The sequence below is a fragment of the Callospermophilus lateralis genome, chromosome 15 (genome assembly GCF_048772815.1).
Source record: "Callospermophilus lateralis isolate mCalLat2 chromosome 15, mCalLat2.hap1, whole genome shotgun sequence".
Lineage (NCBI taxonomy): Eukaryota > Metazoa > Chordata > Mammalia > Rodentia > Sciuridae > Callospermophilus > Callospermophilus lateralis.
Genome location: NC_135319.1, coordinates 85437209 through 85452125, shown reverse-complemented (window position 1 = coordinate 85452125; position 14917 = coordinate 85437209). Strand labels below are relative to the sequence as shown.

At 54.2% G+C, this 14917-nt stretch overlaps 1 protein-coding gene across 1 annotated transcript in view; it reads right to left on the bottom strand.

Annotated features, from left to right (window-relative positions):
• Positions 1 to 14917, bottom strand: part of Btbd16 (BTB domain containing 16) — a 51754-nt gene that overhangs the window by 27721 nt on the left and 9116 nt on the right. Inside the window, exons 4-10 of the mRNA XM_077105361.1 lie at positions 12463 to 12536; positions 10041 to 10184; positions 8173 to 8184; positions 7040 to 7105; positions 5948 to 6062; positions 2536 to 2605; positions 1213 to 1343 (exon numbers count right to left, since the gene is read on the bottom strand). Of these exons, the coding sequence (XP_076961476.1) occupies positions 1213 to 1343; positions 2536 to 2605; positions 5948 to 6062; positions 7040 to 7105; positions 8173 to 8184; positions 10041 to 10184; positions 12463 to 12536 (612 nt within the window). The remainder of the gene's footprint in view (positions 1 to 1212; positions 1344 to 2535; positions 2606 to 5947; positions 6063 to 7039; positions 7106 to 8172; positions 8185 to 10040; positions 10185 to 12462; positions 12537 to 14917) is intronic.

Genomic DNA, 14917 nt, shown 5'->3' with positions numbered 1-14917 from the left:
TGGTGGGAAAGTTATGTGCATCAGTAGAAATGATACTTTGATTTTAATCTTTCTCCAGGCCCGGGATATGTCCTTTTTCCTGCTGTTGGGCAGGGGCAGGGCCAGCGCCTCATCACAGCTCCCAGCCAGCTGGCGCCCTCTAGTGGGCATGTTGCCTGGCTGTGACACTCGGGAGGCGAGGTGCATCCCGTGCATTTTCAGCTTATGCTGGGTTCACTGGATGCAAGGCCGTTGCAAGTTGAGGAGCATCTGTAGAGATATTCTTTATGCTGTTCTTATTTTTCTCCAGGTTCAAAGTTCATTTCAAAATATTATTTAAAAAATGAATTTTAAAAAGCCATTTTGACTTGAATTTCACTTATGGAAAGTCAATGCAGGGAGCTCATGTGAGAGGAAGATAAATGTGCATTAAAGGACATTCATCCAGCTGCTACTTATATTGGTAAAACATTGGGAATAGCCTGAAAGTCAAGCACTGAGAATGTTCCCATGAACCACTCAGAGGGATAATAAGGAACCTGGCAGGGGGCAGCTTGCCCAGAGGCCCTGTGTGGGTGAGAACTCAGCAGGGGAGTCTGAGAAAGGTGCCTGTGGCTGCTGCTTGGTGTGTGAGATGCAGGAGCAGAGAGCAGAGCAGGAGGCCCTGGAGTGGACAGGGTTGGAAGGGAGTCAAGACCAGAGGCAGGACGCCACCTAGAGGGTGCTGCGGTGGTCCCTGGAGGCCTCAGGCTGGGGCTGGGCTTGTAGCCATACTGGAGCTCAGTTTGGAAGCAAAGAAGGCCTCATAGTCAAGGAGAGGCCAAAGAGGTATCCAGAGGACTCTCACGGTTCTACCTTGTGCAGCCATCGATGGTCCCGGGACACTGGGGTGGATGGGGGTGCAGTAAAGGGTGGGGGACACTGAGGATTGACTCTTGGCCTTCATTGTCAGAGAAACCAATAGGCCGTCACTTGTCCAGGTGGAGGACGACTCAGCAAAGGAGTTTGGGCTGGATGGGAGGTTTTATTTTCCTTTCCTACCTTTCCCTCTTTTCCAAATTTTCCCACAACAAGTGTGTGACTGTCTGGGAGCAGCAAGTTTGGAATCAAGGAGGACAAGGGTATGTCCTGCAGGGGTGTGGGTGCAGACACCACTGTGGAATCTCCCTTCCCGACAGCCCCCCATTCTTTTCCATACCCACCCTGGGCAGCACCCCCAGAATTAGCTCTGACCTGGGGGACCTCAGCACCTTTTGGAGCAGCTCCTGAGGGATATGCCGAAGATGGATCTGTGTCGCCATCAGGGGGACCAAGTTCATTTCCAGCCACTTCTCGCAGGCGGTCGTGAGCTGCTCTTCCTTATACTGAGAAGACAAAACACGGCGCTTGACGGAGGAATTCCTGGCTCTCAGCGCCCTCTGATGGCCGTCAGTGATACTGCACACATGCACAGAACGGGCTTACAATGCTCAAGGCATGGCACTCCGTCCATTTGAACCAGTCCTCTCCACCACCCTATGAGGCTAGCTTCCAGTGAACCCTATTTTTACTTATGGAGAAACTGAGGCTCCAAGGTTTCTGTTCTTCCCATGGGAACACACTAGTAAGTGGCAGAGCCAGGAGCAAACCCAGGTTGTCTGGCCTCGGGCCCTGCATGTGCAGACCTCTGGGCTGTCAACTGACCTCCTGAGGGCCAGGGAGGGGCATCCCGTTGGAGTTCTGAGGCACAAACTTTAGAAGCAAGGTTGAAAGGACAAAGGGAAATTGGAAAAGTCTCCCTGGAGCCAGGGGCCCTGAGAGCGTCTCTGTACATTTAGCATGTCCTCAGGGCTTAGCGTCTGTCCAAACCAAAGATTTTTTGAGAAATGTCAACCAGAATGTAAAGATGTCACTGAGAGTGACTTTCCAACAGTGTGGGGTGAAGGCAGGGACCGCACGGTCTTTGCCAAACAGGTACATAGGACATTCTTAGAGGTGGTGCTAGGAGCACCTGGCGTGGGGCCGTGTGCAAACCCTGCTTTGCCCGGAGTAAGTCTGTCTCCTGGTGTGAGTGTCCCCGAGTCAGGCAGGGAGCTGGGATCAGCAAGCCTGAGGCTAGGCCGCACTGCCCCTCAGCTGCCGGGCACCCTGGGCAGTTTGCTCCCTTGGTCAGGTCGCTGTTTTCTCCTCTGGCAATAAGAGCTGGATGACATTATTTGCTTCCAACACGGACACACTGACTGGGCTCAGGTGGGACAAGATCTCATGGCTCCATTCTAGAATGTTCTGAAAAGTCTGTGCTGTTTCATTGAGAAAGGCCATGCTACACCTTGTTTCTCAACCTCTGAGGTCGTAACTATTCTACTCTTAATGCATATCTTTAAAAAGAACTCTTTTTAAAAAAAACAAGTGCACTCCTTTAGTAAAATAAAATATTTTAAACCTTAAATTGGTGACTTTGAATAGAATTTTTGGAGCTGGGCCTGGCAAGTGAAATCAGAGTCCAGAGTGCTCTTGAAGGCCCCACCCCATAATCCCATGCCCCTGGGTCTATGTGCCCTGCCCAGGTGTTCTCACCCTGTGGCCAGCCAGGTAGAAGTTCTTGATGGTGCTCGGCCTGAGTCCATTCATCATCGTGACCACACATCTGCGGAGAGAAAGCTGTTGATCCTGGAGGCCCCCTCAGGCTGCTTTCAGGGAGGGGACCCCAGAGTTTTTCATTCAGTTTCAGGAGGGCAGCAGCAACCTCTCACAAGGAAGGGAGCCTCCTTTTAGGGATATGGTATTTGTTTAGGCCTGTTACAAAGCGCTCCAGGCTGAGGCAGATAAGGCTGGTGATCCAATCCCTCAGAGGCAACCATGTGGCCTTGACACCAGGGCCAAGGTCATTGCTCAGAGCACACAGGTCTACAGATGCCTAAATGAACTCAAGCTCAGCCAAGGGGGCCAGTTGGTTGTCCTCCTGCCTGGGCTGCTTTCTCCCTGCACTGACCATCAGGGCGCTGCTAGTGGGGCCTCAGGTCCTGAGCTGCTCTATGAACAAGTGGATCCAGAGAGCCTTTCTTATAGAAGCCTCAGTCCTCTGTCACGGCCAGGTCTGGTTTACTTGCTCACTCATCCTTCAGGGTCTATTTATTAAGCGTGCACCCCGTGCCAGGCACTGGTGAAGACAGAGCTAGTGACCAGGGGGTGATACACATCGTTAAGTCACCATGGGGACAGATGACCACATTACTGCAGTTGTGTTAAGGGTTCTAAAGTTAAAGCACAATGTGCCCTGGGAATGCAGAAAAGATGAATCTAACCTAACAGGGTTAAATCAGAAAAGAGGTCAGAAACCAGAAAAGTAACATTAAAAAAGGGAAGGAAGCCAGGCGTGGTGGTGCATACCTGGGAATCCCAGCGGCTCGGGAGGCTGAGGCAGGAGGATTGCGAGTTCAAAGCCAGCCTCAGCAAAAGAGAGGTACTAAGCAACTCAGTGAGACCCTTTCTCTAAATAAGTACAAAATAGGGCTGGGGATGTGGCTCAGCACTTGATACCTGGTACCACAAAACAAAAACCCCCAAAGGAACAGGACAAAGAATTGGTTGGGATGGGACTGGGAGACCAGCAGCCCAAGAGAACACAGGGCCGTACCGCCACCTGTGAAGCTACCTTCCTGTTAACCCTATTTTACTTATGGAGAAAATCTGGGTGAGCAGACCAGCAGTGCAGGGGGTGGGCCACACCAAGTCATCGAGCTGGCGGGACCGAGGGGTGCACGTGCTGGCGGAATGTGGGGCCACGGAAGACTCGACATTCGGTGACTCAACATTCATACCTAATATTAGCCCCTTTTCAGCAAAACCGTCTTAAAACATGCTCACCTTTTTAAACAGGGCACCTGAGAACAGCTCTGGGACTCTCATATGAGATGAGATCCTGGCTCCGTATCACTCAGAGGCCACCCTAAGGTGTACCTGAGCTACAGGATTTCCAGCAACTCTTGCACATGTTTAAATGTATCCCTCAAGGAAGCCACCATGAACTAAAACCCCCATGGGCCCTTGAGGTAGGGCAGAGACGGCATGCATCCTCTGCAGCCGTGCACCTGGGCTGCGCCTCTCACAGGTGAAATGGATCTGCCCTCTACAGAGCAGCCGTGTCCCCTCTGGGCTTGGATTCACTCACTCACTCACTCAGGTGAAGAAACAGGCGTCGGAGGAGGTGAAACAAGCCAGGCAGATCATCCCCACCCTCCTGGCTCTCTACACTGACTTGCTCAGGGAATTTGAAAAACAAAGAGCTTCCAGAGAGCACATCTATCTTCGGGCCCGTCAGGCACCTGGCATGGTCCTGCGAGAGCCCAGGAGACGAGCCAGATGCCCTAGGAGACGATTCCCACTAAGGCTTTTCTGTTTGGTTCACTGCCCTCTCTAAGCATGAATGGCACCGAGGGGTACTACAGGATTCCAGAAAGGGGACGCCCTGATGAACGTGTTTTCTTATCGTGAGCACCAGCTGACTTGAAATTAATCATACATAGCACAACATGTTCCATTTGGGAGCCTCCGCCCTTCACTCTGCCTGACCTGACTCATTTCCTGTGTCTTGGGCCTGTTGGACAGGAGGCCTTCGAGGACAGTGACCTGCCTATCTGTCCCTTTCTGTCTCCTTGCATCCTGGAGAGGCCAAGAGCTCCTTCTTGAAGGAGTGGGCTGGAGAGTGAAGGCGTGACTGAACATGCGGCAGGTGAACCACCCTAGGCAGCCCCACCTGGCCGAGTGCTGCTCCAGGGAGGGGGGCAGGGAAGCGGAAGACAGGCCAGCGACAACATGACCACCCAACTGAGCACAGCAGAGTAGTGCCATGTTCGTGGTGTAGGTTTTGGGGCTCCTCGACCTCCTTCCGTTCTTGGCTTTCCTACTTAGAACCTGGGTGGCCGTGAAGCCTCAGGCTCCTCGTCTGTAAAATGGGTGACTATCTCCCAGGGGTGCAGAGAAGATGAAAGGAGCCTGTGGGGAATGCGTCTGACTGTAGCAAACGCGCCACCTCAAAGCCCTTTGTGTCCACATCCCTTAAACCCAGGACAGTTCTGGGAGGCAGATGGCACAAACACTGAGTCACGCTTTACGGTGGAGACGGTCGAGGTACGCGGAGGCCGAGGGGAAGCTTATTGTAGGGCTGAACACAGCCCCTGCAGCTCACGTGCCCGGACTGTGCAAAAAGTTCAATGAAAACTGGGCACCTCCGACTCAACCGCCCGAGGCCGGCTGCCTTGCCCCAGCCCCTGGACGCCGCGGGCAGAAGCGGCTCCCTGGGTGTCTGGAGCCCCCGTGTCGTCAGGATGAGGATCTTTCCCAGCGGGCGCCAACCCACTCTGAACTCCTGCTGCCCCCTGGCCAGGTGGCTCCTCCTGGGCAGCCTGGGTGGGGCAGCAGGCTCTGAATGCCCAGCGGGAGGACGCTCCCCACCACCTTGATTTCAATCTTTGCATTTTCTCTGTTCAAAAAGATTTCTAACGTATAGCATCCATAATAATAAAAATACTGTTATAAAAGAAAAACCAAGACTGTCTGATATGAGCAGAAAAGACGAGACCTGAGAGGGACGGGAAATGAGCTTGTCCCCCGTGGCCCGTTTAGGTGTATGCACGAGATCTAGAAGTTTTTAACCCCCAAGTGAACACAGGTGACATTGACAAGCGCCTGGACCTGGGGCTCCTGGGAATTCACTTTGCATACCTGCAGCATCTCCCCAGCCACAGAGCCCCTTCCCCCGTTGCATTTCACTCCTATGAGTCAAGAATCATTTGGCTAAACTGAGCACGCAGCTGGCTCCAGAGAGCAGGCTCAGGCCCACGCTCCGAGCGCCTTGGGGTTGGTGGTGCTTTACTTAGCACACAGGACCCCGGGAGTCGGCCCGAGAAGAGGACTGTTCCGTGCGGTGGGCCGGGAAGGGCGCTTGCAGTGGGCCCAGGCTGGCCCTGGCCCTCCTCCTCCTCCTCACCTCTTGAACAGGCGGCTGAACTGCAGGACGTGGGCGGAGGCCAGCACGCCCAGGACTTCTTCCACGTTCATCTCCTCATCCTTCAGGTAGAGGTTCTTCAGAGCCGTGGCGAAGGCTGGGGAGGAGCAGACAAGGGAGGCCATCAGCACGAGGCTCCGCACGCCAGGCAGCACCCCAGGGCCTCAGGACTCCTGAGCTGGGTAGGCAGAGACGCCCTTGGAGATAAGGCACAGCTGGACCTGGGGCTGGCACTGCCAGGGGGAGTTCAGCTGGAGCCAAAGCAAGCTGAGCTCCTGCTGGAGGACCTTCTCTGAGTCTGTGCCTTGGGGTCACCATGAGAGTGAGACATCTTGGGGATCTCTCCCAACCTGGGGTCTGTGGCCCCGAGGGATCACGAGTGCCTGAATTTGTGCAGAATGCCATGAGTAGGTGGGTGAACTTTTTTCTCCAGAGACAACATACAGCTTCCCATGGACTCTCCTTGGAGTCTGGGGACTTTGGTAAGGAACAGAGACTCCTGGGAGGAGCCAGGACAGCTTGACTGTTCAAGAACTGGCCGGCCTTGGTGGGGTCAGATGGGCTTGGCCTGTTGTGCTATCACGGTGGACTCTGAGGATGACTGGCTGACCCATGCTTAAGTGGATCATTTCCTAACCTAGCCATTCATAGCTGTGTTGTCACGTGATGTCACACATGCCACTTTAACACAGCAACCCATGACTGGGAAAGGACGGGGACAAAGGGAGCCCAGGAGAGCACCTTGGGGGAGGCCTCTGCTAGTAGAAGCCGGTGGGGGTCCTTGGCTGGAGGAGTGGGTGGGTGCTGCTGGGGAGCAAGGGTGGCCCGCTGGTGTGGGCTCGGGAGGGGCAGTACCACTGTCCCTGGCCTGAGAAGCCGGCTCCTTCCTGCCCCCAGGCTCCTTCCTACAGCAGCACCTTCTGTTGCTCCCAGGTGCCCTAGCCCCCTTGTCCCTTCTTGCTTGTCACTGTTCGGCACTTTGGACAAGGCTGTGTGTGCCACCTGCATGTTCTGAATCTGGGAATGCTGCCCAGTCAGTGGCACCTGGGGACAGAGAAGACAGGGCTGCATTACCAACTCTGGTGACCGCTGGATCGTTGATCTTTAGGGAAATGATCATCCTCTTTACACGGGAGCGTTCTTGGACCTTCCCAGGCAACAGAGCTAGGGAAGGAAGTCAGACAGTGATCTGCAGAGGCCACCAGCACAGCGGAGGCACAGAAGGAGGCTCCCGCTGCCCTGCACTCGCCTGGGTCTCCGCGGGCATCACATTGCATTAGCTCGGTTAATGGATGCATGTTTAAAATAAGTGCTTTTTAAAAAAAATACTTTTAGACTCACAGGAAGTTACAGAAGTAGTGTAGAGAGTCCCGGGGTCCCCTTGCTCAGCTTCCAATGACCCTTTATGGCTGATGCACATCACCCCCTGCCTCCCTCCCTCTGACCCTCTCCAGCCGTCTCTGGTTAACCTGGGAGTGCAGGTAGGCAGGTCAGGCATTGAGTGGGAGCAGAGTGGCCACTGTGGGGACTGAAATGTCCTTCCAGTAGCTGCTGACACTTTGACCCACAGATCTCCAAACTGCAGATGCCTGCCACCGAGGAGTCCCAGGAGGAAGGACTGGGGTCACCAATCCATCCCCAGCCAACCCATCAGCTTGGAGCTGCTCTCAGGCAGCTCTGGGGCAGAAGCCGATGTCCCATCCGTGGCCCCGGGACCTTCACGGCCTCCCACCCCTTCCCCTGCACCAGATCCCAAACATGCCCCTCTGGGTTTGTCTCTAGGACAGAAGGGGCCCCTCCTTGCTTCTTTCTCTTCGGGGACCTGCCCACACGTGCCATCTCAGAGACGCCTTCCTGACACCACCCGTGCGGCAGCACCCACTCCTACCACCCGCGGACAGGCCTTTCCTTCTGCACGGACCAACCTGCCCACCACCTGCTGCTCCCCCTCAGGGCTGCTGGGGACGATCCGCCGGGCAGGCACATTGATGGCCGGCTGGTGGCTCCGTCCCCAGAAGCCATGGCACTCTTTTACACACCAGGGCTCAGTAGACGTCACTGAGTTGCTGGAATGAAGACTCCATCATCAGTGAGCTCAAGGCTCCAGGTAGTGAAAACCATTTGAGAGCCAAAAGGTAGGTCACACTTCAGGAAAAAAAGACCCCAAATGCCCCTTCCCTCAATGTCCCTTCACTCTCCTCTGGCACTTGGCTGTTCAGCTTTCACTCAGCAAACATGTGTCAAGCACTTACTAAGCACCAGGCCTGTTCCCACCTCTGGGTCATTTTCCCCTTGGCATTACCGCTCACCCTCCTGCTGCGCGACCCTGCCAACCACTCGGCCTGCGGCGGGTAGTGAGTGAGACGATGCCCGCGGGAAGTGGTGGTCAGGCCTGGGAGGGATTCTGTGTTTACTGGGCTTTGCCATCATTTTGGGTTTGCTGAGATGGCAGGGTCCTGGCACAAGGCCTGGCATAAACTGAGCACTTAACCCCTTCGTACCAGCCAGGCCAGAGTGGGCAGAAGACAGTTTAACCCCCCTCCAGGTGAAAAAGCCCCCAGATCAGACGGGGCTCAGATGCTCAAGAGTTTCTCAGTGGGTGTTTAGTAAGAGAGCCGTTTCTTTTGGATTTTGACCCGAGAATAAACGTTCCCTGCTCAGGGACAGCTGCACCTCTGTGCTAGGTGGAAAGGGACCGAGCAGCAGAGAGGCTGTGCCTCTTCACAGAGCCCAGAAACCTCCTCTGCTGCTGACTCCAGGGTAGCAACGTGGACATCCTCAAGAACACGAAGGCGCGTGGGGTCAAGAACACAAACTGTCCTTGGGAGATAAGCTCTGCTTTTAAAGGCACGGCAGGACTTGGCTCCCATGGAACTTCCTGGAGACATGGAGCCCCAGGGATACCTTGGGGGGACCCTGGAGAGTCGTGACAGTCAAGGGCAATGGGGTCTCTTTACTGTGTCTTCCTTGACACTTCCAGCCAGGCCCAGCCTATGGCCTGGGGGTGGGGCTCATATCTGCAGAGCCACCCTGGTCCCAAGCCTCTTCTGTTCAGTGACATCATTCTAGACCCGTTAAGACCATAATGTTAACAGTGACCCTCCTGCTCCCCAGTGTGCTCGCGGTCTAGGTCACCAGAGCCCTCACTGATGGCTTGGTGAGTGCTCTGACCGGGCACAGAGGAGATGGAAGAGACTGTCCTGCTCTTGAGGACACCGGGACAGATGCTTAAGAGCAGTAAAAACCATCCCGAGCAGGAGTCACGGCTGCCACAGGAAGAGCTGAGTCAGGGGCCCTGTGGCCAGGCAGCTCCCAGGGTGCCCTCTCCAGGCCCAGGAGGGGCGGTGGCCAGGGTCTCTGGCTGCCCATCTGGCTCTGGAATAACAGGGTCCTGCTGCCACATCCTGGAGCCGTAATCCCAACCTGACCGTGAATTTTCCACAGCACCTGCTTGTGAGTCAGCCCTGGTGGTGCCCATCTGTTGCCCCAAGAAGTTGGCAACGAAGCTGAGGAAGACATCAAACAGGTAAGAGCAGGCTGAGGTGTCCAGGACTTAAAGGAGGAAAAGAAAAGAAAAGAGAGAGAGAAGGGACCTAAATTCTTTTTGGAAGGAGAAGTTAAAAAGAAAGAAAAGAAAAAGAGAAAAAAAGGGAAAGAAAAGAAAAACCAGAGGCACACAGTAGGCCTCCACCAGCAAACAAGCCAAGTCAGCACTAGGACTTCCTGCCTTCCAGAAAGCCCTGCAGGGACTCGACACAGTCCATTTCTCTTCTCTAAGAAGCATATCTCCCCGACCAGACTTGGAGAACCCAAGGATGACCCCTGGCAGGCGGCATGTGCTGAGTGCTCACTGGGACCGGGCATTATTGCAGAACCGCCTCCGGTGACCTCCCTCGGGCTTCAGAGCCAGGGGATAAGAGCCTCCGTCCTGTTGGACAGCTGAGGGCGTGGAGGTTGAGCACACCTTGAGCTCACACCAGAGCCACACCCATATTTCCTGCAGGGACCCTGGTCTCAAAACAGATAACCACTCTCCAAGCTGGGGTCTCTGGAGCCCGAAGCCTTGGGAATCCACCCTGGGTCCGTGGGAAATTACCTCGGCGGGGGCTTGAACCGCCCCGGCCCAGGGCTGCCAAGTACAGCTTGGTCAAGGTCTCCGACTGGAACAGCTGGGGCTGGTGGAGTTCCCACTTGAAGCCGAGGCATTCGAGAGTCACATCTGAGGGGAGAAAATGACACTAAGCAGCGATGCAGGAACGTGGCCTCCAGACACTCCTTTCAGTCCCAGCTGCTAAGCAGCACAAGTGGCAAGCAGCTGCCTCAGGTCTCAGTGAGGTGCAGCCCTAAAGGAGCTCAGCGACCTGGGGGACACCAGGGCAGCCTCACTGAGCCAGCGGTAAACCCAGAGAGCTGCCGGCGAAGCTGTGGGGCTTCAGGGACACACGTGCTGCCTCCCATTTTGGGAAACGGAAAAGGTTTCCCAGGAACCTTTCGGGGACACTGGCTGGATCACTCTGGTGGGACCTCATTACAGTGTTTCTCAATCTCAGCACTGTTGACACTTGGGGCAGGTGACGACGATGTGAGGACTGTCCTGTGCATTGTGGATGCCCAGCAGCATCCTTAGCTTCTACCTACCGGATGCCAGCAGCACTCCCCTCCCCAGCTGTGACAACCAAGAAGGTCAGCAGACATTGCCAGTGTCCCTGGGGAGCAAAATCATTCCTGTTCCCTGCTGAGAACTTCTGGAAGGTTAGTACCCATACGCCCTGCCCATCTGAAAGGCCACAGAAAAGTCGCAACACAGTGAGAGGCCTGTCAGAGAGGCAGGGTCTGCTGAGTCTCTCTTCTCCAGGGAGTGGAGGTGAGCACAAAGTTCATTATTTCACCAGAAAATATAAAATAAGATGGCCATGTGGGCTGGGACTGGGGCTCAGTGGGAGAGCGCCCGCCTACCACGTGTGAGGCACTGGGATCCATCCTTAGCACCACCTAGAAATGAACAAATAAAATAAGGTGCGTGTCCATCTACAACTACCAAAAATAAAAAAATTTTAAAAAGACAATGTGAAGAAGACCCTTTGCAAATTGCAGAAGGTTTTAAAACATTTTTTTAATGTCTCAACTTTTCCTTTTTTAATATATATATATATTTAGTTGTAGATGGGCACAATTTTAATTATTTGTTTTTATGTGGTGCTGAGGAACAAACCCAGTGCCTCGCACATGCCTGGAGAACGCGCTATCACTGAGCCACAACCCCAGCCCCTGCAGAAGGTTTTATGGGGGAATCTTGCCTGTGGATTGCATGGATGATTTAAAGAGAAGAGACTTTCATAGGAGGGCAGGTGGGGTATCCAAGGACACCAGCCAGGCGAGGCGGGGTGAGAGGCCTCTGCACAGCTCAACTCCTGTGTTAGCACAGAGCTGGAGGAAGGGATGACGCAAGGGCTGAGCTCCCCAAACCCTGAATTTCAGTGCTAGGTAGGACCTGTAGGGCTAACGAGCCCCATCTAGTTATTTCTTGGCTTTGCCATCAGTGTGAATGTGTGACCTGGGATATCTGTTTCTTCTTCCTGTTACTATTCTTGCTGTTCACCTGGGGATCACACCTTACTTCTTGGATCAGCCCAGGTGGTCTGGTTATGCTGAATTAGAAAAAAAAAAAAATCCCACTCTTAGGGTGACCACAGGCAGGAGCATAACTGGATCAAACATGGTCCCTCACTGGACATTGCTTTCCACTTTCCAGGACGGTCAATGCAGGACAGACATTGCCAGTCGATCCTAGAGCTCTTTCTCCTAGTCAGGAGATAGCCTCAAAAGATTGACCTTTTCTGGGTCAATCAGAATTGATGGGTGAGAAGAAATCTATTAGTCTCTCCTTGGAAAGGGGCTCAGCTCTGATCTCAGGCAGCACTACATGGGGTCGGGTTTATCCTTCCCAAAAAATCTTCTTAAAGGGCTGACTTTGGGCTGGGGGAGTAGCTCAGTGGTAGAGCCCATGCTTAGCATCATGAGGCCCTGGGTTCAATGCCCAATATCTCAAGAAAGAAGAAAGGAAGGAAAGAAGGGAGGAAAGAAGGGAGGAAGGAGAGAGCTGACTTGTCTAGGTTTCTTGTGGCTCAATGGACCTTTGTTCAGCTGGATGGTCCAGTTCTGATTTTTGGTTCTATTTCAGGAAAGTCCTCTTGGACAAGCACAGATATGGATGTCCAAGTCATAACTGGTTAAAGCCCAAAGGGGGTAAAGCAGCCCAAAGCAGCTGCCTGGTGCTGAACATCACTGTTTAGTCTTCCAATCTAAGGGCGACTCGTTAGTCCGTTTGTCCTGGTGTGTTTACTGAGCTTGGTTTTCATCCATCATGTATTTGACAAATATTTACAGGCCAGTGGACAGGAATGGTAGCTTGAGGTCTAGTGATCTGAACTGTAAAGACCGCAGAGTCCCCTAAAGTCAGCCACATTCTGATTTCACCCACAGATGACAAAACTCACCTGCTTCCCCGTTTGGGCTGGCCTTGTCCTTCAAATTCTCAGTGAAAATTTTCTGGATTTTTGGAATACGTAACCTCAAGGAAAAACACAAACAAAAAAATCCAAGAGTGAATCCTGACGTTTTTCTCCAGCTGGGACACACATCACTCCGGTGTGTGCTTCCCTCCAGCCACCAGCAACCACCTTGTCACATCATGCCCTTTGGGGGAGCTTCCTCAAGTCACTGTGTGTGGATTTGACCACTGCAGGCTGCCTCATGGCTGGTCCCCAACACTGACTCCCATGTCCAGTCTATGGGTCGGTCTTACCAGGGAGGTATTGAGGCTGCCCTTGGCTGCCTGAACAACACCTTATTTGGTGAGTCCCTAAAACATGGCAGATGATAGGTGCTCAATAAATATCCTTTGGAGAAAACAACAGCATGTTCTACCCACTTTGGGGACTAACTCACCAACAATTTTGTTTGGCAGTTATACAGTCCCCAGTCACAGTGTCCTCTAGCCTGCTCCTCTTGCCAGGGTCCAGCCCCCAGGGCCCAGGCTGGCCTGATGAGTGCCGTCATGTCCAGTTGCTTGCCTCCACCTGATGATATTCTGTTGCATTGGTCCCTGCATCTTTGTCTTTATTATCATGACCTTTACCCTAAGCTCCTCCCGGTCACTGCACTCCTGCACCCCCACGGCCAGCCCTCCTTCACAGGATGCAGCCCTGAGCCCTGCAGAGCTGGTCCTGCCTCTCCTGCTGAGTGTCCCCACCGCCCCCCAGTGCTCCCAAACTCCTTGGCCCAGCTAAGAGCTCCTGCGTCACTCTCAGCCTCGTGCCTCACTGGGCGCGGCCCCCCATCCAGCCCCTTCTGACAGCTTCAGCAGCAGGCGGGCTCCTGCTTCCTCTGCCCCACAGGTCCTGCCCATGGGGCCCCAGCGCACTCCTGCTCTCCTGCTTGCCTTTTTCCTTGAGGGGCTCCTACACACCTTCAGGATGGGCTTTGTTGTTGCCTTGTCCAGTGAAGCTAGGCCAGCGCCCCCCCACCCCCCACCCCAGGATGAGCACCACTGAAGCCCCTTCTGGGTGACTTGTGTGGCTGCCCAATTACTCAGGGTCCTCTGCACCACAGGGCCTTGGTTTATAGCTCTGCCCTGTCGTTCAGGCCTGCAAGCCATCGTGCAGGGGCTCAGTAAGTGTCTAAATGGATGAGTGACAAATAGATAAATGCTTTTCCACAGACACTATGTACTCAGCCCACTAAGCAAGGAAATGAAACAAAATTTGAGTCACATATTTATGGTCTGAGGGTAATCATCCCCAAAAGGCCAGCCAGCCAAGGAGCACTTGATGACCACATCTGGTCCCGGGAGTGTGGTGTCTACTCAGGCATGCTGTTTTCCTGCATCCCAGAAGCCCTCACGGGCCAGGGTGCGTGGAGGAGCTGTGAATAATACTGCCCGTGCCGCCCTTTCCAGAGCCAGAGAGGGTTGGGAGTGACTCAGTCTCAGGAGGGGCTCAGGGAGCGTGAGTTGTTTACCCCCCAGGACTGTGGGCAGGACCCAGCCACCCTCACATCCTCCCTCAACCCCCTGGTGGCTTGGGGGACATGTTTGGGAACATAGAGCTGGACAGGGTCAAGAGTCTGGACCATGTCTTCAAAAGGGAGCAATGAGTTTTGGAAAATATGGGGCAATGCCCATGAGCTCAACCACCTCACAAACATCCCTGTCACCAGCTGAGCCAGGAGATGCCAGACAGCAAAGTGAGCACCCTGCCTCCTCCGGGGGTCATGGTGCCTCTCCAGGTGGGCTCTCCATCATTCTGGCTCTGCAGGGCCCAGCGAGTGATGGATGAATGGCATCTCTTCACCTTTGGGGGACTAAATGGCCTGAGATGAACGACGTGGCATATGGAGACGTGGGGACTGTACTCTTAGGCTGGGAGCTCCCTCCCCCAAGTCATGGCCCATGATGGAGAAAGGAAGGGGATCCTCTAAGTTTCTCAGGGACACATGGCCTCCTTCAGGAGTCTCACAGTCCTTCCGTTTCCTGCCATGCAGCCTTGGACCCACCTGTGTCTCAATGCTTTCCTCATAAAATGGAGATGTCTGGGTGGGCAGAGGGCAAATGTCCGGGAGGCCGTGTCCACGTGCACTCAGCTGACATTTGCCCCTTCGCTTCCTCTCTGACTCAGACCCTCAGGCTCTCAGCCCACTCTCCTGGAACTGCTCTCTGGTAAACATCTAGGGGTCCCATTTTGACATCTTGCCCCTTGGTGTGACCTCCCTCCGCCCTTGGGATGGGCGTGGTACTGCAGGCCAGATGGGAGGAAAACATCAGGCAGGGTCGCCAGCTGGGGAGCAGGGAGGGCTCTGGGCCCTGTCCAGCACCATGACCCTTAGAGTCTTAGTGGGGTGGCCCTTCCCTTGGGCCCTGCCTGAGGAGTGCTTCGCCCATGCTGGATTTCTGGG